This window comes from Stigmatopora nigra, chromosome 5, assembly GCF_051989575.1.
Source record: "Stigmatopora nigra isolate UIUO_SnigA chromosome 5, RoL_Snig_1.1, whole genome shotgun sequence".
NCBI classification, from domain to species: Eukaryota; Metazoa; Chordata; class Actinopteri; order Syngnathiformes; family Syngnathidae; genus Stigmatopora; species Stigmatopora nigra.
The window spans coordinates 4128621-4154524 of record NC_135512.1 but is presented as its reverse complement, the minus strand read 5'-3'; the positions used below and the strand labels follow the sequence as shown (position 1 = coordinate 4154524).

Below are 25904 nucleotides of genomic sequence, written 5' to 3'. Positions count from 1 at the left end.
GTCAGGGTCTGTGACATAGCTGCAGTTTTAGAGCCATAAAATAGTTTTTGAGGGGTTGGACTGCATCTGACAAGGTATGAATAAAGGCCTAGGTGCGAAATACAGTGCCCGCCACTGATTTTAAACATGATGTATAGGTCAATGTTGTCTTTCTTTTTAACTAAATTGAATAAACACGGGGTATTTCAAAATGTCGGAGTAGCAAGAATGCTTTTCCTGACAGCAATAAAAGGCCTTTGAGTATTGTACTGACATCTACACATTTAAACACTTTTAAAAATAAATATTTTAGTACATTAACATTGAAATAAACCTGTTGTGACACAGGGTGTGGAACATAGAAGGACCCAAATGAAGGGAACCAATCAAGGACATGGAATGAAGTGCTCTAACAATAACATTCATAATAACTAAGGCAGGATCTTCAGAAAATATTAAGTACTTAGAATTAAATAACAAAAACAAACCTGACCTGAGGAAATGAGGAACTTGGAGCATGGCAGGTACAATAATTGTAGACAAATCAGGTTAAAGCAGACGATCCAACCAAGAATGGCAAACAAACAAGTCTGAAAGTGACAGAAAAGAGTTGATTACAAAATACACACACCTGATCATGCAAAGGATGGGAAACCATGAGGGACAAAAGAGGCAATTTACATACAATAATAACATAGACAGCAGTACACACACCTTAAAACCCCAACTAAACCTAACATGCTGTTTATTTAATAAACACAAATGACCTCATTCATTATGAAACCTCCTTTGGTTGTTGTTTTTTTATCAAAACCAGAGGTTATATGCTCCATAGTGACTGTTTTTTCTCTGTTTAGATTTGGAAATTGGCAGATTTCGACAGTTAATTACTTTTGTAATGGAGGAATTAACCGGAAGAAGTGAAAGTGGCTGTAAAAGTGCAACTAGGGAGGAGTAATAGGGATGTTTTTTTTTTATAACATTGTGGTGATAGACGTTACTGTCAATAGCAACGAATGTGTTAACTCTTGGAATATAGTATTGAGAATGTCCAGGTCCTTGGTTTTTTATTCCATTTCCAGTGTCTTGATGGATATCCCAAATGTAGAATAAATCCTGCTGAAGTAAAAAAAAGAAGAAAAAGTATTTCCATTAAAGCTTTTGATTGATTCTATTAAAACTAATGTCTAAAACACGGATATTTTTTCATTCAAGTTTTATTATTAGACAACAATAACTGTTTTTGTCAAGGCCAAACAAGACAAATCAAGATAATGCTATAATACAAATAAAAATGAAACAGCTACACGGTTCTGGTTCCGGTAAACAAAAATCTCCTTTTGTTAAATAAATCCAACATGTATAATGCTACAGTTCTTACGCGGAGACTGACACAGAAAAGCCGTAAATTTTTGTCTAAAAAAGACAAGCCCGAGGTACTTAATCCTCATACGGCAGATACGATTGAGACGTTATTGTTTCTCATCTGCAGGACGCAAAAAAAAAACCCAAAAAACGAAAGACGTTCACAGATTGTTACAGTTCGATGAGAGAGTCCGTGCCCGGGTATTCCGGTAAGTTGAGATCGTATTTTTTCTGGATATCATAAGGCAGGAATCGTCCAGCCAAGAAATGCTTCCCTGAAAAACTCATGGCGCATTTCTTTGGTGCAGTCAGGGAGATGAGGACTTCTGGGGTTATCCCATCCTGACCTGCTTCTTCAACATCCCAACCTGAAGAACAACATGAGAAAGTGATAGTTTGCAACCAGAACAAACCATGACTTTTTCCTAAAATGTGCGTTTCCGGATTGAGAAAAGAATATCAGATACCTGGAGGCTGTTCTGTGTTTAATACTCACCCGAGGGAACATCCACACTGGCTATTGGGACCTTGATTTGCTTCAGGGTCACCAGAATCCCTGCATAGGGTTCCTTAATGTCAACGATATCGTCCTCAGGGCCCAACATGGCGTCGATGACAAGGTTGTAGGCATCGTTTATGAGCTGAACCTGTGAAAAGCAATCTTCCCTTAGGGGTGAACGACTTATTTCTTTAAGAGAATCCGTTACAGAAGGAGGTTAGAATGGAAATTCTTTGGTTTTTACATTTATCCACAAAAAAGAAAAAGAAAAATGTACATTTTTTAAAGAAGTAGGCCGAAATATTTCCAGAGCATTAGAGTAAGTAGTGCCTTGGAATTAAACTCAATTGTTTCTTTAAAAAGTGTGTAAAATCACCATTAAAAGATTGTTGGGGATTAGGAGTGAAGTACAATGGGAACTATGTGATAATGTAATGACACAGTCACCTCTAGAGCCAGCCATTGTTGATGTTTTGGATTGTTTTGTATAAAATCTTGTAGTGGGGGAGGAGCTATATGATGGAAGATTTTGTAAACTAAGATGGCATCCGCATATTTAACAGTATTGTTTCAGTTCAGGCAATTGTGTTTTTTTTAATATCCGACAGTGGTGGTTTTTCGTTTTTGATTTTCTGTTTTTTACCATATATAAGGCACACTAGATTATAAGGCGCACTGTCTATTTTGGAGAAAATTTAAGACTTTTAAGTGCGCCTTATAGTCGTAAAAAAATACGGTATATTTAATGGTTGAATTTTAATAACATTACACCATGAATATCATCATCTGACCTCTGTGGGGAGATATGAGAGGAAAGGGATATCCATCTTCTCGCATTGAATAGTAAAATCCTGATGTAGACTTTGAGGGGATCGCTTTGGGTGGTAAATGGTGGGCTCATATTCCTGAAAGTAAAAAAAAAAAGGATCAAAAGACCAAAATAGAGTCAGGAAGTTACATCATTAAGTTAACAGTCTGTCATCATTATGATTTCTTTGACAAATGGCACGGTGTACTTGGGTCGTTAGCGAGAGAGACACGTACATCCACCGATGTTCGGCGGTTGCGTTTTTTTTGCTGTCTGCTTCCCGAGTGAACGTCTGCCTTATAGATGTGAGAGTAGAACTCCAGATGCCCCGCAACAAAACCAAAGATCTGTCATGTTTCTCAGGAAGCACCTGTGATCTTTCACCTTTCCGCAAATCTTGAAACATGCATGTTGACTATCACCACAATAAGAGAAATGTGTACTTGTAGCAAAATAACAACATGTGTAATAGTCACGTGGTGTCCAATCTTGTCAAACCAGTCCACAATTATTATCTTGGTTAAGGCGGCAAGGTGGATCAGTGGGTGTCATGTCAGTCTCGCAGTTCTGGGCTCGAGGGTTTGATCTCAGGTGGATGGAATTTGGGCTTTTGTGGGTTTTACTCTAATCACTTTATGATTGTTTGATGAGCAGGAGTTTGGCTCTTGTAGATAGATCTTTTTTTTGTAGATAGATCTTTTTTTTTATCTGTAATAAACTTAAAGAAAGAGACCGTGTGCAGGGTTGTGTTTAAAAGAGAAGCAAATAACGTCACTTTTGGCAGAATTTCAGAAAAAAATGTTGAAGTAAAGAAAAAAATGCAAGACATAGTAAATCAAATGTACAAAACACTCAACCATGAGGTAAAGATTTGAGTTAGATTTCTTTGAGAAGAGCAATAGATTCCTTGTTTTGTTCAGTTTAAACAAATTAATGTATGGTATCATTGTCCATGTTTTTTTAATAATATCCAAAATTACTTTTAGTTAAAATCAATATCTGTATCATTTTACTCCCAAAAATACTGCTTTTACGCATTCCATATATATATTTTGTCTATTCGGGAAAACAATACAACTTTAGGGGAACCAGTCATTAAAATAAAGTAGCTTAATATCCTGTTTATGACTGTCAAGAGATTGTATAAGTTAATTATTTCTTTTCCTAGTCGGCCGGCTAACTCCATCCTTCCCAAAGCAAATCCAGGATTATTGCTTTGCTCTACCGCTTCACTCACTAACCGAGACGATGCATTTGGGGGGGCCACCAAAGGGGCTTAAAAGAAAAACAATCAACTATAAGAATTCTATGCGAGAATGAAAATCCTGCCGAAGGGGCCTTTTTACAAACATTTGACCAATACCATTTTACCCTGTGAGAAATATGCAATATACTGAGGATGTTTCATTATTTAAATCCTTTGGAAGTCACGGAGGTTGTAAAAAAGTGAACTCATATATACAGTGTCTATATTCTACAGCAGGGGTAAGGAACCTATGGCTCGGGAGCCACATGTGGCTTTTTTGGTGGGTGCATCTGACTCTTTGCTAACCTGGGAGCTAAAATGTGTAAATCGATGGAGACAGAACTGATATATTACATTTAGAACTGCTTTAATCTTCTTTGGGTTTTTTGCAGTAGGGAACCTATGGCTCAGGAGCCACATGTGGCTCTTTTGGATGGGTGCATTTGGCTTTTTGCTAACCTGGAAGATAAAATATGAAAATTGCTGGTGATAGAACTGAGATATTACATCTAGAACTGCTTTAATCTTCTTCCTTTTTTTGCAGTAGGGAACCTATGGCTCGGGAGCCACATGTGGCTCTTTTGGATGGGTGCATTTGGCTTTTTGCTAACCTGGAAGATAAAATATGAAAATTGCTGGTGATAGAACTGAGATATTACATCTAGAACTGCTTTAATCTTCTTCCTTTTTTTGCAGTAGGGAACCTATGGCTCGGGAGCCACATGTGGCTCTTTTGGATGGGTGCATTTGGCTTTTTGCTAACCTGGGAGATAAAATATGGAAATTTCTGGTTATAGAACTGAGATATTACATCTAGTACTGCTTTAATCTTCATTCCTATGGCTCAGGAGCCACATGTGGCTCTTTTGATGGGTGAAATTACAAAAAAAATTGAAAAGGCACTAGTTTACATGTATGTATTTTAACTTTTAAATTTGCAGTATAGCTGACAAGAAATAATATTGGAAAATATGAATTGTTTGTGGCTCTCTTCGTCAAAAAAGGTTCTCAAACGCTGTTCTACAGTAGGAAAACCACAATAAAATGAGCAAAAAGTTCATGGTACTATTGAGCTGCATGAAAAATGATGATGACAACTCTCAGTTTTGATTACGCAGGAAATAAATGAGGTTTAAAAAAAAAAGTAGGGGGAAAAAAAAGATGAGTAATGATGTGGCTTGAGCTCATTTTGCAAATATCCTTAAGTCATTTTACAAGTGACAAGTCAGCACAATTTTCTTATCACATTCACAGTTCAGCCACTAAAAAAAACACAAACCCTTTATGGTGTTTTTCTTTTTTTTTAGGTTATTTTTTAAGGCTCACGTGTGCCACAGTATGTCTTCCAGCTGACATGGATCACAAAACGCCAAAAGCAACACAAACTCAGGCCAAACTGATCAAGTTTCTCAACTCCGAGAAAAACGAGTGCGATGATCCCAAAGGGGCAAAAAAAAAAAAAATGCTACCATTGAAAAACGATTTTTTTAAAAAAATGAAATTGAGTACGAAATGATGGCAATTTAAGCAACGAATTGGAAGAGTTGACATTTGTGGTGTAATGTACTGCATTTTTCATAGCCTATCTGATACAGCTCTAACCAACTATAAATTGTGGTTAGGAGACAGGCATGTGGTAAAGATCCATATCCGTTTTCACTTTTGTCTTTGGTATCCTTAAATTGCTTTCCAAAACTAATAGTTTGTCTTGAAATGTTAGAGAACGCAAGACGCGACGTGACGCTTATGACATCATGTTGAGGCCGTCTTAACGAGAGTAACAACAGTGTGATGTCATTGACTGTCTGAGGACCCTTGCCGAGAGAGTAATGGGATAACTGCTTTTAAAAAGACCTTTACGGGAGCTCCAATTATATTCCCCGGGACTGCTCGTTAATTATGATGCGTGTCAAAAGTTTACTTTTATTTTGATTGTTTAGAACAGTTTGTTCTAGGTGTTGGGAAATAAGTTCACCGGGGCCCTTTACAGAGACGCAATAAAAAAGTATTTGAACTGGCTATGATGTAGTAACAAAGCCAGACTCATATTTTGGGCTAAAAACACCTGGCTGGATTAAAAAATGTGAAAAGATATAATTTTTTTCCTCCAACTTTTTAATAGTTATGCTTTCATAACAAAAAACTATTGTTCAAGAGCCCATGAAAACTTTAACATTTAAAAATGTGCTTAAAAATGCTTATTTTGGTCAACAGGGGTAGGGAACCTATGGCTCAGGAGCCAAATGTGGCTCTTTTGATGGGTGTATATGGCTCTCCGCCTTTTTAAATCTTATTTTTCTTCATTAGACTCTTCTGCATGCATCTCTACTCTCATTGATACTCATTGATTAGCAACAGTGAAATAATGTTCTGAAAATAATTTACTTTTTTTTCACTTTCAAATTGGTGAAATGAATAATAAATGCTCACATTTTCATGTATTTTTACTTTTAAATTCTGAGTATGGCTCTCAAGGAATAATGTTTGAAAATATGAATAGTTTATGACCCTTGCTCTACAATGTAGTTTTATTTTTGCCACAAATAATGATATCAAACAGCGCCACCTTCTTCTGGTCAACTTATAGCAAGCGTGACAACCAACCTTTGTGTCAAACAACTCGGTCCCCCCCCCTACAAATGAGCTTAAGGAATATTTAATCCCTTTTATAAAGTCTGAACAAAAAAAATGCCCGTCATAATGTTGATTTAAAATATATAATGCAATAAACCCATTGGGTGCATCGATGCTAATTAGCGTTGTAAATATTTTTCTTCTTGAATGCCTCGCAGAGTTTGTGATGCATGAAACAGGAAACCCCAAGCCACTTTTTGATAAATCCTGTGTCTAAGTAGCTTAGAAATGGAGGAAAACCCGACTATACGCTCTATAAGGCAAACTACAGAAATGTGATCACTACTCTATATTAATAATAAACTACATAAAAGGAAGATATGTCAATTTCTGTTGTATGCATGTGTGTTTTTTTCGTACTTACAAACATACGCAGGTGTCGTGCACACACCAGGCCAATGGAACCATTCTGTTCCGGCCCACAGATAACCAGAACTGTAGGTTGTTTCTTAGCTAAAGAGTTGAGAGGATAGGCCTGGAAGAAAAACATAAATAGAAAGCTGAAGCTTAGAAACAAGGCTTATACGGGAGAAAAATAGAAAGAAGAATGCAGTTTGGAGCCATTGGGACTTATAGGAGTTTTAAACTATGTACTATGTATGTGATCTGTACTCATAAAATCCCACCAACATACCAGACGTGACATCTCTAGGATAAAAGTATATGTACCCTCACAATAGGGTGGTTTTAGTATATATATATACTGCTTGTTGTGTAGATACCGGATCAAAAATTCATGTCGTAAAAAAATATGGCAGGCAACAATGTGATGGCTAGAATAGAGTAGAACAGATCTTTATCTACTTTGGCAACGAGAAATATAGTAATATGAATAAATAACAGTTCACATACATACAGGAAGAATGTGTGGAGAGAGATGTATGATTAATGTCTGCTGAGATGATGATCAGAAACTGAGGATGAGCCAGTTGTGGCTTGGGATACTTTTATGTGAACTAGTTCACAAACTGTAGCAGCATCAGATGAAGGCATAGTGTACAATATATTGGAAATATATAGTAGTTTGTTTGAGTATTGGATGAAAAGGGTGTTGTAGTCTATTTGTAGCTGACTTGAGGTGAAAGGCAACATGAACTAGTTTTCAGTTTTGAAGAGGGTACATATAGAGAACGGGAATTGAACCCACGCTCTTCAGCCAAATCAGAAACTCCAGTGACTCGTTTATTATATAAAGTAGAGTACTCATTAAACTTACCGTATTTTCACGACTATAAGGCGCACTTAAAAGTCTTAAATTTTCTCCAAAAAAACAAAAACGCCTGAACTGAAACAATACTGTTAAATATGCAGATCGGCCATCTTAGTTTACAAAATCTTCCATCATATAGCTCCTCCCCCACTGCAAGATTTTATACAAAAAAATCCAAAACATCAACAATGGCTGGCTCTAGAGGTGACTGTGTAGCGAGTGCTTCATACCTGGAAGTCAATAGCAATTGCCGTATTTTCACGACTATAAGGCGCACTTAAAAGTCTTACATTTTCTCCAAAATAGACAGTGCGCCTTATATATGGAAAAATGTCATACGTTGAGGGTGCGCCTTATAGTCGTGAAAATACGGTAATAGAATTGTGGAAGTGTTTTATAGTAATAAAGCCATGTGGTGGCACATATTCCTGCACATGTCAAAGCGGTTTCCAGGTAGATGTGAGAACAGCCAGCTGGAAAACAGATTAGTCTTTGGGAAAAATAACACACAATCACGTATCTGCGGTTCAAACCAGAAGAAGGTGTTTTGTTTTACGATAGTGCGTGTCTGACGGGGTATCTTAACGAGTCCTCAATGAGAACATGAAAAGAAGAGCGGAATGCCGGCGAGATGGTCGTCGTGGGGATACCTCACGTGCGTTTTAACCGCCAATCCGAACCGTCGGCGTAAAAAAAAACACTCTCTGCCTCCTAACATAACAAATATGGTCGTCATTCAAGCGTTCATATGAGAACGTATAACCCGTGAGTCGGTGTAAAGTGGAGATTTACGACTGTGGAGCTACACAATGTCTCCCGTCTCGACTCAGGTGATGAACGGTCTCAGACCGATACAGAGGCCCGCCGTCTGGTTCTGCTGAGTGCGGGCGGTGGGGGGAAAGGGATTGACTTACAGAGAACCTATAATCTGTCTGGCAAGCTAAGGTGTACAAACGTGTGTTATTGGTGTGGTGGTATTCCTGGACACAGTAACAGCAGTAGTTCGGCAGCCAAGCAGGGCCAAATCGGACCGTCTCGCATCTCTCTCTCTCTTTCTCTCCACTGTAATTGTCTTCAAATAACGGTGATGTCATGTGAGCGGTGGCGCGTTGTGGTCGGAGGCGCAGGCGGTAGTCCGACTGTGTTTGTTCAGTCGGGCTCGGTTGACGATTTTGGCTACTGGATCGGGATGAAAAGGGGAAGTGGATGCGGCGGTTGGACTCGGAGGACTTCCTGTCTTTGCTCCTGACTGATGATGATGATGATGCCACTCTGATTGCATTCACTTCTATTGTTGCTTTGTTTCTTTTGATTGGTGGTGTTTAGATTATTTTCTTTTGAAGGTTTCACGTGGAATGAGGCAATTGGACATTTTTTTAGTCTGAATGGAGGGAGGGGTCAAAAGGTCATTTGATTTTTCTTTTTTGTGATGATGTTGTTTGGGTTTTTATCTAATATCAGTTTCTGCTCAGTACCTTTTAGAACTTTCCCAGTTCTTGAACTGATTGACTCTGGAGTTCACTCATAAATAAGCACCAATGAGGTAAAACTTCTTCATGGAAAAGGCAGGAACGGCAAAAAATAAATAAAAAATCAGATATATTATGTCTGGTGGTCACTAGTTGCTTCGAAACCAGTTCCAAATCGATTTAGATTTGGTACCAAACCCAAACCTCATAGAGTACAGTGGTTGATAGGGAAATATGATGAAAAATGTCAACTTTAGTAGAACATCTGATCTTCATTTAGGCTTTAATCATCAAGACAAGTGTACACTTTTTATGTGGTTTTCCATATTTGACACAAATGAACATTCAAATATGAATCGTTAATTCTTAGCATGACCACATCTAAGTTATTAATTGGCGTACAACTTGTCCAACCAAATCATTGACTTTCTCCATTGGAAATATTTACCTTTGCAGTTTTATTGGGACAAGGTCATTAATAATAGAAAAGTGTGAAGTACATTATAATGAGTTCTGGTTAAAAAAAAATGTGGAAAGCAATTACTCACATGGTTTTATGATGTTATATCTTATAACTTTTTGGCTAGGGTTTTATGGTTTTGGACCTCTACAGAAAAATAATAAATGACAAACCTTAGAGATGGCAAGTGCACAGGCATGTCCCCAAATCTCGATGAGTTGCTGTTGTCCAAACTTGTAATCCCGCAAAAGTTCTGTTTCAATGGCGCTGGCCTCGCCTTTACTAAAACACAGAACATAGACCACAAGTTTCACACCAGAAATCAATCACAAATCTGAGATTTTTGCCAATAATCAAGTAATTAACTCCACCTTCAAATTCTACCATTGTCAAGATGTCATTTCGCTTTAAAACCAACCTTTTCCTACTCTCTTTATGTTTATATCTTTCACACCATCATACGTTATATCCACAACATCTTTACCAAACAATACTTCTCTATACTATACCTATACTTCTCTGCATTGGAACAAGATGATTAATAATGGTGCTTCTTTGACCATAAATGTGTTTGTAAGAAAAAGAGAGAGAAAATTCCCTTTATTTTACACCCATCTAGTGGTTGGGGTTACCATTACGCCTTCTTTATGATGACCTATTCGAAAAGTTTTTGAAAGTACATTTGTTGGAGACTACAGTGAAGTAAAAATGATGTGATGTATGAAAGTAGAGCAATTATAATTTTTTGCTCCAAGGTTTAATCAGCACTAAATTCCGAGGGAAGGCGGCTGAGATATGTGTCATTAACAATAAAAGACGCCGAAATGAAGATGTTCAAAATCAAAGGAAAGACTTGACAAGCAGCAGTGATATGTTGTTTACATTAGACTTTAGACGCCACGTTTAGATTCTGAAGTGACCTTAACAATAGTTAAGAGTTCGATATGCATGTTGAAGTAAAAATGTAACAAACAAGACATTTTTCAGGGTCGAAAGAAACTAACAGATTGGATCAAATCTTACCGTATTTTCACGACTATAAGGCGCATTTAAAAGTCTTAAATTTTCTCCAAAATAGACAGTGCGCCTTATAATCCAATGCGCCTTATATATGGAAAAAACAGAAAACCAAAAATGAAAAACCACCACTGTCGGATATTAAAAAAACACAAACGCCTGAACTGAAACAATACTGTTAAATATGCAGATGCCATCTAAGTTTACAAAATCTTCCATCATATAGCTCCTCCCCCACTGCAAGATTTTATACAAAAAAATCCAAAACATCAACAATGGCTGGCTCTAGAGGTGACTATGTAGTGAGTGCTTCATACCTCAGTCAATAGCAATTATCGTATTTTCATGACTATAAGGCGCACTTAAAAGTCTTACATTTTCTCCAAAATAGACCGTGCGCCTTATAATACACTGCGCCTTATATGTGGAAAAATGTCATTCATTGAGGGTGCGCCTTATAATGCAGTGCGCCTTATAGTCGTGAAAATACGGTACTTGCCAATCGCCGTAATGAGCACCCCTGAAATAGTGTATGTGGATCAAAAAGGAAAAAAAACATAAAATGCTGTATTTGTATCATTCAGCCTACCTAATATCGCTTAATATGCCAAAGGGAATTGCTTAATATTTCATTTTTTTTTCTTGAAATGTCATTCTATAATACCATTTCACGCTGTTAACCTTGAAGCTTGTCTATTATGTTGTGAAGTGAAGTATTGTTCATGTGCTCTGTGCTATGGGATTCTGCAACCATTTGACTCCCTGGCGACTGTGCTGCCGATCCTAATCCTGTTTGTGTTGCTTTTAGTTTCCTTCAAGGCACAGCTGTGTGTCTGGGACTGTGTGTGGGGATACCAAGGCAAAGGCAGCGTATCTAAGTGGGGCCCATGGCATTTACCTGAGCCGGTAGAGAGGCGGCAGCTGTCACCCACAGCTCACCTCAGGGATGTTTCCTGACCGACTGAGACAAGCTGATCTTTGCAAAGATCACCTTAACCCACAGGCTCACTCTGAGGAGACCCCCAAATACTCAATATTACTGCAACTGTCCTCTTTACCCTTGAAGGGGTCATAATATTTTAGTTTAAAAAAAAAACCAAGTCCAAATTTAAGGTTTGATATTCAATTTAGATCTGATATGTTTTGTATGTAAAGTTATTAATCGGGAAAAAGTATGTGTGCATGTATGGAAAATATTGCAAGACAATTATTTAGTCTATTTCATCTTTAAAATAAATTATCCTTGTACATAATTTATACACTTTAGTCCAGGCATACAATGGCCTTCCAAGAAAAAGCAACTAAAGAAATTTACTGCTTCTGCAACTTTCCCCAATTATTTCCACTTGATTTTCTATAGGTCAATTCACATTATGTGCTTCAGGGTGTATTGCCACCAGGGAGCAGCACAGTGTTGAAAACATACCTTTTCTCAGGCAGTTATTACATTAACACTGCCCTAAGCGTACTAACCCAGACAAGCATTATTTTTCATAACAATAACATACTATATGTGCATTATCCTGTACTTTCCTACAAATATTTCATTTACATCCTAAATAGAGATTACAGATTTTCCTTCTATATTTACATTTTCTGATGCTAACGAACACAATTTGAACCACCTTTTTCAAGCGCACCAACATGCCTGCAACAGCACTTGCAACATTGTGCACTATGCATTTTATATTTCTTTATAAAGTACCCTTAATACTAGCTCTTGTTACACAAAGGGAGAGTTGATTTCCCCCATGATACTTTGAATGCACTTCTCCCAAGAGTACCTCCTATTAGTCATCATTCTAAACCCTGCTCTACTGTGATCCCAGACAGCTTTTAATGAACATGTTTGCCTTACTCTTGATGAAACTGAAACTACAAAAAGAGTCCCCTTAGGGGGCAAATACCGTATGACACATAAACCAGAAAGATATAACAACACCTGCTAAATAGAGGGAGTGGATTGGATAGAATTAGAGACACACAGTAACACCTGAATGTGATGGAGGCTGTCATAGAACACATGGAATATATGAGAAATGAACACTCAAGGGGATAGTGTTCCTATTTTTTTTTTCACTCACACTGCAGGAGTGAAAGAGCGGTGCTCCAGTGGCATCGACCCCCCATTTCACGACGCTTAATTTCCACCTTTTCCAGTGTGATGTGCTGCAGCGATAAGGAGTGGGATTAAAATAGCTCTGGCAGACCACCATCACGATGGAATGAGGGGAAACTGATGGAAAATTCTGTTTTCATCAGGATTACTTTAAATGCTTGCTTTAAATTCAATCTGTCACAGGGAGATATTGCAGAATACTTAGTGTGCCTTAAGGGGGGGGGGGGACCTTACTTGCAAAATCTCCATTCAGTCCATTATAAAAAGGTGGTGCCTTGTGATTAAAATTGATTCATGCTGTGACCACAGGAAGAAAAAGGGAGTTTTTTTGCTTATAATGTTACTTAAAATTAGATTAAAGTTGCTTGTTAAGATTTTAAATGCCTGTTTATCACATAAAATATGTCGGTTAAGCTCATTAACATCTTAATTTAAGTCTGTTTTTATTATTTTAAGAAATCTATATGGGTGAAATTTCCTTTATGCACTGGCAGATCATTACATTTATTTCTAGTACATTTAAAGCATTAATTCACTTTGAATGGGTGTGTTTTTGCAGTGCATTTATACACAATCATTAGTTATCCCTGTACTTATACACATAGAGCACGTAGTACTTTTATTTGGAAACCCTCGGCACAACTGAGTCGTAAAAATGTCCAATTAAGACTGCAGTGATTTAGCTATTCGTGCTTTTTAAACAGACAACAACTTCATCACTTGCATCCCACCAGAGAGTATATTGCTGAATGGACGTAAAATTCCATTTTTGTTGTTGTTTTAGGGTAGAAAAATCTCTTAAAGATGAAAAAATAGAAGAAAAAGAGGCATTGACTGAAGTAAACACCCAATACATTGTAACTTAGAGGACTGTCACAACATAAAATTGAACATCTATCACTGTCAATGGCCGGGAATAATTTAACTGGATTAATTGTGTGTGCTGCTATTAATGGAACATGCAGTTTTTTTTCTTCCAATGCAAGGAGCAAGACAAATCCAATTTTCCTCCCTTTGTTCCTGTGATAATGTCATTATTCAGAAAAATATTAAGGGCGTGACCTCCAATCTGTCAGCAAGTGCATGTACACAGTAGCACAACTCCTGCTAAAGCCCCAAAAAATAAATATAAACGTTCTTAAATTGGATTTTCCTTTGCTTTTTACTTCATCCAATTGCTGTTCCTACAAACTAAGCACATATTTTCTCTCCATGATGTACAAAAGCTAATGCAAAAGCCTCGAATCCAATAATAACTATGATAACTGGCGTGAAGATCAGGTGGCACAGCGGTAGCCTCAGCTGGCCGAGGGCGTGATTATCAATGGGGGGTGGTGGTTCTGGGGGTCCTTGTGCCTTCATATGGTGGCAATGGAAATGCCTGTCATGTGATCTGTCACACTTCTCCCTGATGTTTATCGAATCTGCGACTTGGGATTCACTTAAATCTTAAGATTTATTCCTATATGAAAAATGACAATCTACAATCTCTTCTAAAATCTGGTCATTCATTTAATCAGTTTAGTTCACTGTGCACATTACTCATCTGATATAAACACCTATATAATCGAATCATATTTTGAGATATTAAAAAGTAGAGTGTCAGATGTATAGTTGTTTTTATCCGAGAGGTGGGCAATTGCATTTCATGATTGGATTTTGTTGTTGCCTTATTTAGAGAGAGAGGGAGATGCGGTCGACCGGATGCGGAACGAACAGCCTGTGCATATTGAATTGGGGGTCTGATTTACATCTCCCCTAACTATCGTACTGCTCATCCCTTTAAATTTGACTCAGTAGTAGGCTTTTAAAAAAGTCACAGTTTTAGAATTTGGGCCTCATTGCCGATAGCAACGTGCAGTCAGTAGAAGCGTAATGTAAGAATGATTAACAAGGACAATAAAGTCGCTTGACTGGTTCATTGAAATGCAAGTAAAAGAGGCCAATGAAAGACATGGAGTGGCGCATGATTTGAATGTAAGGTGGCTTGTTAGATGGAATGCGTTGGTGGGAGATCAAAGAAAATATATTTTGCTGCCAAGGATATATCAAATGGAATATGGATCATTTAGTGTCAAATTGTGGCACGTGTGAATAAACAGGGAGCTCTGATCAGTACAAATATTCATGTGGGATGAGTAAGCATGGAACTACAATAAAACAAAAAGAAAACAAAAACATGAATTTACCTTAAAATATTATTTAGTTAATTTTGTTCATATAAAAACTGGAAAAAAACGTCAAATATAACTAACGTAAGAAGAAATATACTTGATATAGGATGAGTGGTATTTAAGACCAAACAAGTAACAAATCCCATTAATACTTTATAGTACCGTATTTTCACGACTATAAGGCGCACTGTATTATAAGGCGCACTGTATTATTAGGCGCACTGTATTATAAGGCGCACTGTATTATAAGGCGCACTGTATTATAAGGCACACTGTATTATAAGGCGCACTGTATTATAAGGCGCACTGTATTATAAGGCGCACTGTATTATAAGGCACACTGTCTATTTTGGAGAAAATTTAAGACTTTTAAGTGCGCCTTATAGTCGTGAAAATATGGTAATACCATTTTTTTAGGTTTTTCCAAATATTTTTTAAGACCATTTGGGATTATTTCCTTCCACAGAATCCTTTAGTACACTGCACTTTTTTTAAATAATATTTCTTCTTAGTTTCAAATCTATAATAATTGGCTATGCTTGACACTGCCTAAGCTTTATTGCTAGTATCAAATCGTTGCAATGATTTCCAAAAAACACGATACGAGCTGGCCCTGATCAAAGGGGACAGTGAAGGTGAATGACTATGAAACATTGTAATGAAACAAGCCAAGCGGCACGCCATTTCCTCAGCGGACATGCAGTACAAAGTCTTATCACGGGCGCTCACACGGAAGAAGTGAAAAGGCTAGTAACAATCCTCTTCATTCTTACTGAAAAGCCATCAGTGCTGTTAACTACAGCTTTGGACAAATTAATTGCACGCAGGCCGCCGCGTTGTTCTCATGTGGCTAATTGGAATCGGGGGGAGGCGTCAGATGGGTAAAGATGATGCGAATGCCAGCTGTAATTAACTTCAAGACAGTCTTTGCGGGGGGAAAAAACATTTTTGATGGCTTAAATAGCAGGAGTAGAAAAGCAAGCAGAGGATTAAAATAATGCTGCTTGTTATTATTATACCTCAAAAGCAAGAGCACAACCAAAGTACTTTGTATCAATAATAGATTGGTAAAATATATATATATATATATATATATATATATATATATATATATATATATATATATATATATATATATATATATATATATATATATATATATATATATATACATATATATATATATACATATATATATATATATATATATACATATATATATATATATATATATATATATATATATATATATATATATATATATATATATATATATATATATATATATATATATATATATATATATATATATATATATATATATATATATATATATATATATATATATATACATACACATACACCTATCAATATATACATACATATACACATACACCTATAAATATATACATACATATACACATACACCTATGAATACATACATACATATACACACACACACACCTATAAACACATACATGTACATACATACATATATATACATACAGCTGTAAATACATACATACATATACAGATACACCTATAAATACATACATACATATACACATACACTTATAAATACATACATACACACATACACCTATAAAAACATACATAGATATACACATACACCTATACATACATACATACATACATATACACATACACTTATAAATACATACATACACACATACACCTATAAAAACATACATAGATATACACATACACCTATACATACATACATATACATACGTATACACATACACCCACAAGTACACACATATACATATATGTATACCTATACACACATTTATAAATACACACACATACACATGTATTATACCAGTATACTTGAATGCCATTCGAATTGGTACTACTGGCGGCAAAGGATTAATGGCAGCCAATGATTTAATCCATTTTTATAATCAGGATGTGCTGCAACACTGGTGAACAGATTAGCACACACTCTCTCACACACACACACACACAGCGCTGTAAATGAACAATACACAAAAACTGTATAATTGATGAGCACAGCAGTAGCTTTAACCACAAGAGACCAGAGAACAACCACGTTGAAACTAGTATTCCACTGACCTTTCACAGCTATATTGGCTTGACTGGGTTGAGTGTGTGTGTATGTGTATGTTTATGGCTTTATTTTAGCCAACAGGGGCACATAACGTGAGGAAGAAAGAGATTTATCTTTGAAATTCATACCGCTACCATAAATGTCAAACCTTGAATGAGGCGCGGACAAACCATCTGAAAATCTTTTCATTTTTTTCGCCTATATTAACAATAGTCATTCTCATCCAAGTTTTTATCAGCAGGAAACACATAAACCTCCAAAATTATTCTAAAATCAAAATTTCCACACTAACCTAATGTCACCAAAACGTGATGTCTACAAACCCTCAACAACTTCCTATAGATGCAAAAATAGGTCATGGCATGGTTTTAATCAGATAATTCTATGACTTATCTCCAATTATCACTTAATTCTCCTAATATTATGCAAAAAATGCTCATGCAGACTTTACTTAAGCAAAAATTGCTTCCCTAGAAACCAAAATAAGAAAAATAAGCAACAAAATAACTGTTTCAAACTTTGAATCTTGTAACATGACAATCCAGAATTCAACATTCATCATATTTTGATTCCAACCTTGCTATAGTTCAATTTAAATCTTGTTATATTCATTTCTCTCTCTGAATATTACATTGTATGACTTCTTGTAATTTCCCACGACACGACTGCTGTAAAAACTGAATTTTGCCCACCCAGTCTCGAGACAGACACAGTTATTAACACCCAAGCTGAACAGAAACACACATAAGGTGTCTTGATCAATCCACCTATATAATAGGGCAGCGAGTTAGGTAATCTGGTTGCTATGTCGACGAAAGCGAATATATCCTCACTATAAAAGTGTACTACCTAATCACTATGAAGCTTTTCTTTTCAAGACAATGGCAGCAAACCATGCGTGTATTACAATGTCATCTCCCCATTGAACATTATTTTATTTACTATACTATTTTATTTACTATATTTTATTTACTATAACTTAATTTATTCCTTTTATTTGTGATTTTTATTGATTTTGGATGTATTTATTATTATGGAAGAGATACAATTTTATTATATTTTGGAGGTTTTTTTTCTTGGTTTTCTTGTTTTTTTCTTGGTTTTGGAACATTATATTATTTACTTTTGCAATACCCAACAACATAAAAAAAATATCACAACGGAATAAGGTGTAGACAAAGCTAGAAACTCATGATACCCTAATAGCAAAAAAAAAAATGTGGCTGTAGACAGAAAAGTCATGCTGGGAGTGGGTGGTAGAAATGATTGCATTAGCATCTAATGGATGTGGACTCTTAGTGACTTGTTAGTATAGTCCTCACTGTATAAAGCGATGGTGAAGCTCTTTACTTGTGATTTAAATGTGACAGCAGCTTGCGTACACCTCCGCACTGTCACATTCTGGCTACTTGTTATTAGATGACAGTTGTTGGTTAAATCATTTCAGCATTGTCATAGCAGTTTAAACTGGTTTCTTTTAGAATGCTATCAAAACCGACAAGTCAAAGACTTAAAGCGTCTTCATGCTTCCGTCTCATTTCCTTCAAATTGCTGACTTTGTCTGTCTACAATTTCCCTCGGGGTTACTATTAACCTATTGGCTTTCAGCCCACCTGAGATTGGGGGGAGGGTGGGGGGATTCAGGTCTGGGGAAACTGCCTATCAACACTTCCAAGAAGTTCAAAATTCCACTGCACTCTCCTAGCGACTGTCTCGTTAGAGGTGTTAGCTGGATTGATGGGAATATAGAGCTGTTGTAGTCTGAGCTGTCTAGAAAATGTTTCAGTGGAGAAAATACCAACTCGGAAATACCCATTTCATAGCAACAATTCTATTAAATGTGGCCCCGCGTTGGATAACCAGCACAGCTAATATACCGTATTTTCACGACTATAAGGCGCACTTAAAGGTCTTAAATTTTCTCCAAAATAGATAGTGCGCCTTATAATGCTGTGCGCCTTACAATACAGTGCGCCTTACAATACAGTGCGCCTTATATATGGAAAAATCTCATTCATTGAGGGTGCGCCTTATAATGCAGTGCGCCTTATAGTCATGCAAATACATTAACTGGTTATCTCCTCTTTTTCCAAGCAACTTTACGTCAAAGAACCACTATAAAAAGTCATTAAGGCAATTGCCACCCAAAAAAAAATCAATACATGAAAAAAAAGTCTCTCAAATTGCAGCTAAACCAATTAGCAGCAATTGTGAACCCTGACAGACTCGCATTATAAAGGCAGTTTTGTGTTTGCAATAACTGTCAATGTAACCGAGCTCCTTCCACAAAATATTCGCAGGAGTGTCATGACAAAAGATGATGTTATATGCTTCTTTTATTATAAGCTATTGCATTTTCAAAGGCAGTCCATCAGCAATTTATCGGTGGGTTGTAACAGTGTCACTAGCAGATGTCATGTCTTGTTAATCATCCTCTGCGAACATCTTCCCTTAAACACAACACCTGCCACTTTGACTTGAACTGACTTGGGTTTCCTTGGCAACAGGCAGAATACTAGAATAGGGTCTACCTGTTACCTATACCTGTCTGTATGTAAATCTTATTTTATTCCGGTGGTTTTCTCACCGCTCCCTCACTTACGTTGACTCCTATTTTTCAATGTTCATTCATTTGTCTGCAGATTGTAGCTCAATAAAATCCAATCTATTTATTCCAGTGCAGTATCAGCCGACATTAACAGCTAAGACTCGGTGAATTACTAGTAATCGACTCAATGTTATGCAAAATACATTATTTGGGTCTTTTATATGTTGAGCATAGAAATTACTGCTATAAGAAATCTCAAGGAATACAGTCGTTTTTTTTCTGGTATTCAAAAAAAACTGTTATTTCTCGTCCTCGTGGCCTCCATCGAAAAAACCTTGACCGCTTCTGGCAAGACGCCCACCGCTTTAGCCATAAAGAGGATTACGAATAAAATAGCTAAAGAGAAAATGGCTTGTTGCTGCTATGATGAGCAGAACTGGCTTGCTTGGCAGGTTTTTTTAGTACAAAATGTGTCCAAAAATCCTGTTGTTATTCAATTATGTTTGCAGTACTCTTAAAAAATCAACACAGGAAGACCAAAAATAAGAAGAGTTGATATATTTTTAGTGGTTGTACCAGCAACTTTTCTATTCATAAGGGAAGGTAATGAAGATGCAGAATTTTTAAAGGCCAAAATAGGTTGCTTGGCTTTTCTAGTGTCTGGCGGTTTAATTTGTCAACATTCCATTAGGCATCTCTGAGTCAACATTGCTTTAAAGATTGTCTGCTTATAAACACATGTTTATGAAGTAGATGTAATTTAGAGTGGCTCAGCTAATGGAATAGAAGCCCACCTTAAAACGCTATAAATGTCGAAGCAAATGGCATTTCTTTTAGACACGAGAGCCTTGAGTGATATATATTTTTTTAGGTAGAGCCATTTTTTTATATTCAGTTACAAGTAAAAATGTGATGAATGTCTACGCTTCAGCACCCCCATTCACCATTCATTAGTTTCCTTGTGTCTGAACAAAAATGTAAATTAAGGCAAAATTAAAACAGCTACGTTAAACTGACATGATAGAAATTTACAAAATAGAACAATATCTACTACTGGTCAAAAGTTTGAAATAAAAATGTACATTTCAGGTAATTTATAAAATCACAGTCCTACAAACAGGGCCAGTTTTTGCTATAGGCAAAGTGGGCAACCAACAGGGTGCAATCTATTTGAGGGTGCACAAAAGATCTGAAAAAAACACTTTTTTGGGTCAATTATATTGCTTAGTTACCTATTCCCAGATTTATTTTAACTATGGAGTATTACATACTGTCTAATGGCCAAATTGACATCATTTAAGTGCAAGAACAGCTTGTCTAACCACATGCTTGTTTTTCTTATTATTATCATTAAGCAGGAGACCATCTGTGTGGGTGATTGAGAAGGTTTTATGGTATGTCAACTCAGTAAAGAGTTCTCATAAAGTGAACCCAAAAGCACACTCATTTAAACAAGTATCAGTGTACACAAACCATCTGTAGTTACAACTTAACGGTCCAATCAAAGAGCCTGTCTGATAAACACAACAAAAGGGTCAAAAAACAAATGTTTCAAAGTGTGTTTTCTGCCAACCTGCACTCATTTAACTCTCTCTCTCTCTTTCTTTTTTGTTTGGGAAAACTCGGCTCAGATCGATTTCTCTCAGTCAATACGATTGATTTTCTTCCCTGCGGCCAAACTACAACAACACGCACACAAATAAGTTATTAACAAAAACAAAATAAAATCCTACCAAAATACATTGTAAAAACCCAAGCCTCTTATCATTCGTAATTACCTTCAGGACTCTCTGATGGGATTTAGCATAATAAAAGTAGAATGTTCTTTCATTTTCAAAATCCATCCATTTTTGTTTTCCCTCCCTGAGGGTGCCAGCTAAGATGGAGCCTATCCCAATTGACTTGGGGGAGAGTAGTGGTGGTGAGGGGGGGAGCTCATGCACAGTGCATTGCTCACGAAACAAATTGCAGTTGTCTCATTCCAAAATGACTAAATAAATCAATAGTTGAGAGGATTGGGGGAGAAACTCGAGCTGATTGGCAGTAGAGTAATGAGATTTAGCCCCTATATATAAAGTTCCATATATCATACATGTTAACCATTAGGTATTCTATCTACCCTTTCATAAAGTGGAGATTGATACTTACAAAAGGTTTTAGCTTAAACCATGTCACAGGGGGCAAGTGTTGTTGTAGGTAGTAAAATACAAAAAAAAATAATTGAAAACATCTATTAACGCCAATAGAAGTACAATCTACTTCATCTGGAAGGGGTTGGAAGGGATCATTTGATTGCTATTGGTTCTTGGGCCCCAAATTTGAGACTATATTGTTGTGTACCAATTTTGTATAGTAAATTTTTAAAGGGTGAAAAATAATCCTAATTCATGCTAGAAAAGGTTATGTATAGTCTCAATGGTGCTTTGAGATGAGTGACATTCCAGCCCTTTTTGTTTTGACTTTAGTATTAAAATATGCAACAAAAGCATTGAATGGTGCCATATTCTTCATCCTCTGACAAGAATTACTAACATTACCGTATTTTCACGACTATAAGGCGCACTTAAAAGTCTTAAATTTTCTCCAAAATAGACAGTGCGCCTTATAATACAGTGCGCCTTATATAGGGAGAAGAATGTCATTCATTGAGGGTGCATCTTATAATGCGGTGCGCCTTATAGTCGTGAAAATACGGTACATTGATATTGATGTCTTGAATTGCTGTATATCTCACTTTTTTTGTTATAATGCTCTATCTCTCGGCGCCATTGACAGCGTTAGACATCCAATCCATCCAATGGCGTTCATTCGCCCCTTCGGCCAAAATGGATTGGACGTCTACCATGGTACAACAAGTACTAAGTTAAGTTTTTAGGCCAAAAAATAAAGTAGTCCATCCCTCATGAGATCTAGTTGGCATCAACGTGTCCTGGATTGACATCCAGTGACACTCAGTGAAAAAAATCTCTTAGTAGTTTGATATTTTGCTGCCGCAATAAGCAATCATGATCACAATCTTAGCCTGTCAAGCCATAGCGGCGATCGATCGATAACGCCAAAGTGGTTTTGACAAAACGCCATCCTTCTGCCTTTTTCAACCTGTCGATAAACCGGCCATCTAAGCAAGATGTGATATTTACTACTCCAGTATGTTCTCCGGTTCGATTGAAGCAGAAATAAAATGTGTCAGGACAAAATAGGGCAACTTTAGAGTCTTAACTAGGGCGGGTTAACCTTCAAACGCCTCTGCAAAATCCTGCATTTGTGTGCCTTATTTGTGTGGAAATTAAAGCTGTGAAGGAGGAAGAAATTGGTGAGCTTTCACAATGAGACAAAAGCATGCACAAGGCTCGTGCTAAGACCTCCTTTCATTTCGAGTGAGTGGTCTTTTAGTCACGCTCCCATGTGGTCTTTTATAAGGAACAAACGGAATTCTGAGTGACATTTTAGCCTGTCGAATGCTTGCAACCTTTATACTCGGCTCTCAAACTGTCTTGTGTTGAGCCAAAATGGGATTATTATTTGTTTATGGACAATGTGCAATTGTATTTGTCTGTTTTAGGCATCCATGTTTATTTTAGCTTAGCTTTCTTTAAGCAAAATCTTGTTGGGGAAGATGGATTAAATTGGGCTCTTTAGTCAAGATAATAAAATTTATTTTTTGTTATCATTAATCTATTTTAAATCGCAAATAATGTCAGTTTTAGAGATAGTGTCATTTTTACTATTGCTATAAATGGTAGCCAATGAATGAACTGCAATGGTAAGCAATTTGACAATCCCTTACAATTAACCCTTTTATGCAATAATATATGTTTTAAGTATTTAAATAGATGAATAAATAACCAATTCATGTATAGAATTTTAAAATGCAATAAAATGAGTAATAAAATAAATCTTATGACAAATGAATAGTCGCAGGGGGTGCTGGAGGCGTGCCAGGCAGGGGACAACCTGATTTGGTGGCCATTTAACTGCTGAATTTGTCCCAGAGGAAAAAAAAAGAATAAAATCACTAAAATCACTGAATATTTTCGTTTTACTAGAAAGCAAATGAAGACATGAGCAGTATGAATTGCAGCTAATTCAAAAAATGATCAAGGTTCTCGTTCTGACATGTAATAATAATCCCTAACCTCATTGATTTTTTGTTTTTTTTAAACACCAGGTCATAAAATGAGGATTTCTCTCACTGAAATGTTTGAGCCAATCATCTTTCACATGGTCATTTTTCTTTCCCTTGAGTGAATGTTTTCTATAACTTTCATACCGACGAAGTATCATGATATGAAAATACTCAAAAAGATGGTCTTTTATCAGATTGCCAGGCGAGTTTGAGAAAGCACAGGTGCAAATTTAGCACCGTACCTCTTCATCTTCCATTTTGGTCATGTCAAACATCTTAGCACAGCACGCTATTAACAGTTAAAAGCTTTTTATTGCTTTAAAAACGCAACTGGATTTTAAAAACCTAATTGTGATGATGAGAGACGAGAAAAGGATCATTTTCTACCTATTGATCTCCTTCAAATGGGTCAATATGTTAGAAATTGCTCTAAATAGCCAATTGGGATATTGTCATTTTATCAAGTGTAACAAGTAACCATTCAAAATATGAATACGTACTAGCAAAGTTACACAAAAAATAACCGTCAAATGTTCAAATAATTGGGTCTACTATCTTGATCATAATTTTGGGGGCGATAAATGTAACATAAAGCAAGTTTTATAATATTTAGGATGACTGGGCTTCCAGATAAACTTAACATGGGCTTTAAATGGCAGTGAAACAATATGACTATCTAATGTCGTCATGACAACATGACACTTGATAGGATTTCAATTCTAACCAAGTAGAAGGTTCAGTCTTGCAAAACCAACATTTGGCTTCGCTCCCAATTTCCCCTTCATGCTTCATGCATATAAAATGCATCATTTGGAAATGATTTATGAGCCACGTGTTAATAGCATGAATATTTTAAAATGCTACATGCATAAAATTCACACCCAAAAACATGCCATAATGAATCGGTTTGAAATTCTATTTCAATGTAAATGTGATGCATCAAAATGGTTTCGGAGGAAAGTCATAGGTCGCAAAAGTTGGGTTGTTGAAATGTGGCCTGGAAATTGATGTGATTTAGAAGCAAACACTAAGTTATATAATAAAAATAATCATTGTTTTGATTAACATGATTGGATGATTGTTTAAGGTGAAAATTCAGTTTTCAACAATGTCAAGTTTATCGTTTTTTAAAGATAAAGCATAAATTGGCAATAGTCATTTTTCCTCATCTGTTTTTTCCTCTAGAAAACAATCAGATGAAAGTAGACTTTTTATTATTCAAAGAAAAACTCAATCACAGAAGAATCATTTGATTCTCGAGAACGCCATCTTCCACAAAAAAAGGTCAATTAAGAAATCTATAAAAAGTGAAACATTTTTGGTTTGGCTTACAAACTTTCCCTTTAAAACAAGGACAATCTTAAAAGAATTCCCTCAGAATAAACTCACAAGTGACAGCAAAACAATGTCATTTTACTCCAACCCTACTCATTCAAATACGACTCTCATTAAACATACACATCAACCACTCAATACTAATACTCAGTTTCCATCTCCAAAAAACCACAACCACCACAATAAATGTCATCAAACAGTATTTGGGAAAACCCTAAAACCAGAAGACTTTAGACTATGGACTGCAAGACATCTGAAACATCTCATATGCAAATTTCCATGGCCTTCATCCTTGAAAAATTGCCATAATGTTCTTGCAAGCTCATAGTTCAAGAGAAATATTCCTTACACGGATATAAACGATAATAGTATCAAAAGTGGGGGGGTGCCAGCCTACCTGAGGTAACGCAGAGGTTCTATGGTCTCAGTCTCTGCTTCAGCTGAGCTATGGTTCATCTTCTCCATCTGTTATCACCCAACAAGACTGCTAAAAAATAGGAAGAAATAAGCAGCCGTGCCACTACAACACAATCCCTGGATGTTGTTTTTAAATAAACAAACACAGACACTAAAGAGACAGTCAAATCTGGACAAAGGACAGCTCGGATGCTTTTCAGACTCCCGTTTGGTCCACACTGTGCGGCATTAAAAAAGCAGCGCACTTGCTCTATGAGCGGTGGCCAATTAACACTCGGGTCGAGGCAGCGATAAGCCGGCTGATTGGCTCAGGCGGGGCGACCACCATTGGAGCAAACCCCCTCCCTGCACTCCCTTCCTCGAATACTCAACGGCCGCTAGAGCATCCCTTGATGTGGAATGTAGA

General features: G+C 36.6%; 1 protein-coding gene across 1 annotated transcript; it reads right to left on the bottom strand.

The window, feature by feature from the left end:
- Positions 1 to 1295: 1295 nt before the first annotated feature.
- Positions 1296 to 25764, bottom strand: yjefn3 (YjeF N-terminal domain containing 3). The gene is made up of 6 exons (XM_077717368.1): positions 25479 to 25764; positions 9844 to 9952; positions 6896 to 7006; positions 2635 to 2748; positions 1841 to 1991; positions 1296 to 1712 (listed from the first exon to the last, which is right to left on the bottom strand). Exons 1-6 carry the CDS (start codon positions 25544 to 25546, stop codon positions 1516 to 1518), a joined length of 750 nt encoding a protein of 249 aa, XP_077573494.1. The 5' UTR covers positions 25547 to 25764; the 3' UTR covers positions 1296 to 1515.
- Positions 25765 to 25904: the final 140 nt, after the last annotated feature.

Bases quoted from the DNA above. Each gene is read 5' to 3' on its own strand.
- yjefn3 (XM_077717368.1), bottom strand. From the start codon at position 25,546: ATGGAGAAGATGAACCATAGCTCAGCTGAAGCAGAGACTGAGACCATA. The intron at 9,953-25,478 runs GTAGGCTGGCAC...TCTGTGTTTTAG, and splicing joins GAACCTCTGCGTTACCTCAG to TAAAGGCGAGGCCAGCGCCA. The intron at 1,713-1,840 runs GTGAGTATTAAA...GTTGTTCTTCAG, and splicing joins CAGTGTGGATGTTCCCTCGG to GTTGGGATGTTGAAGAAGCA.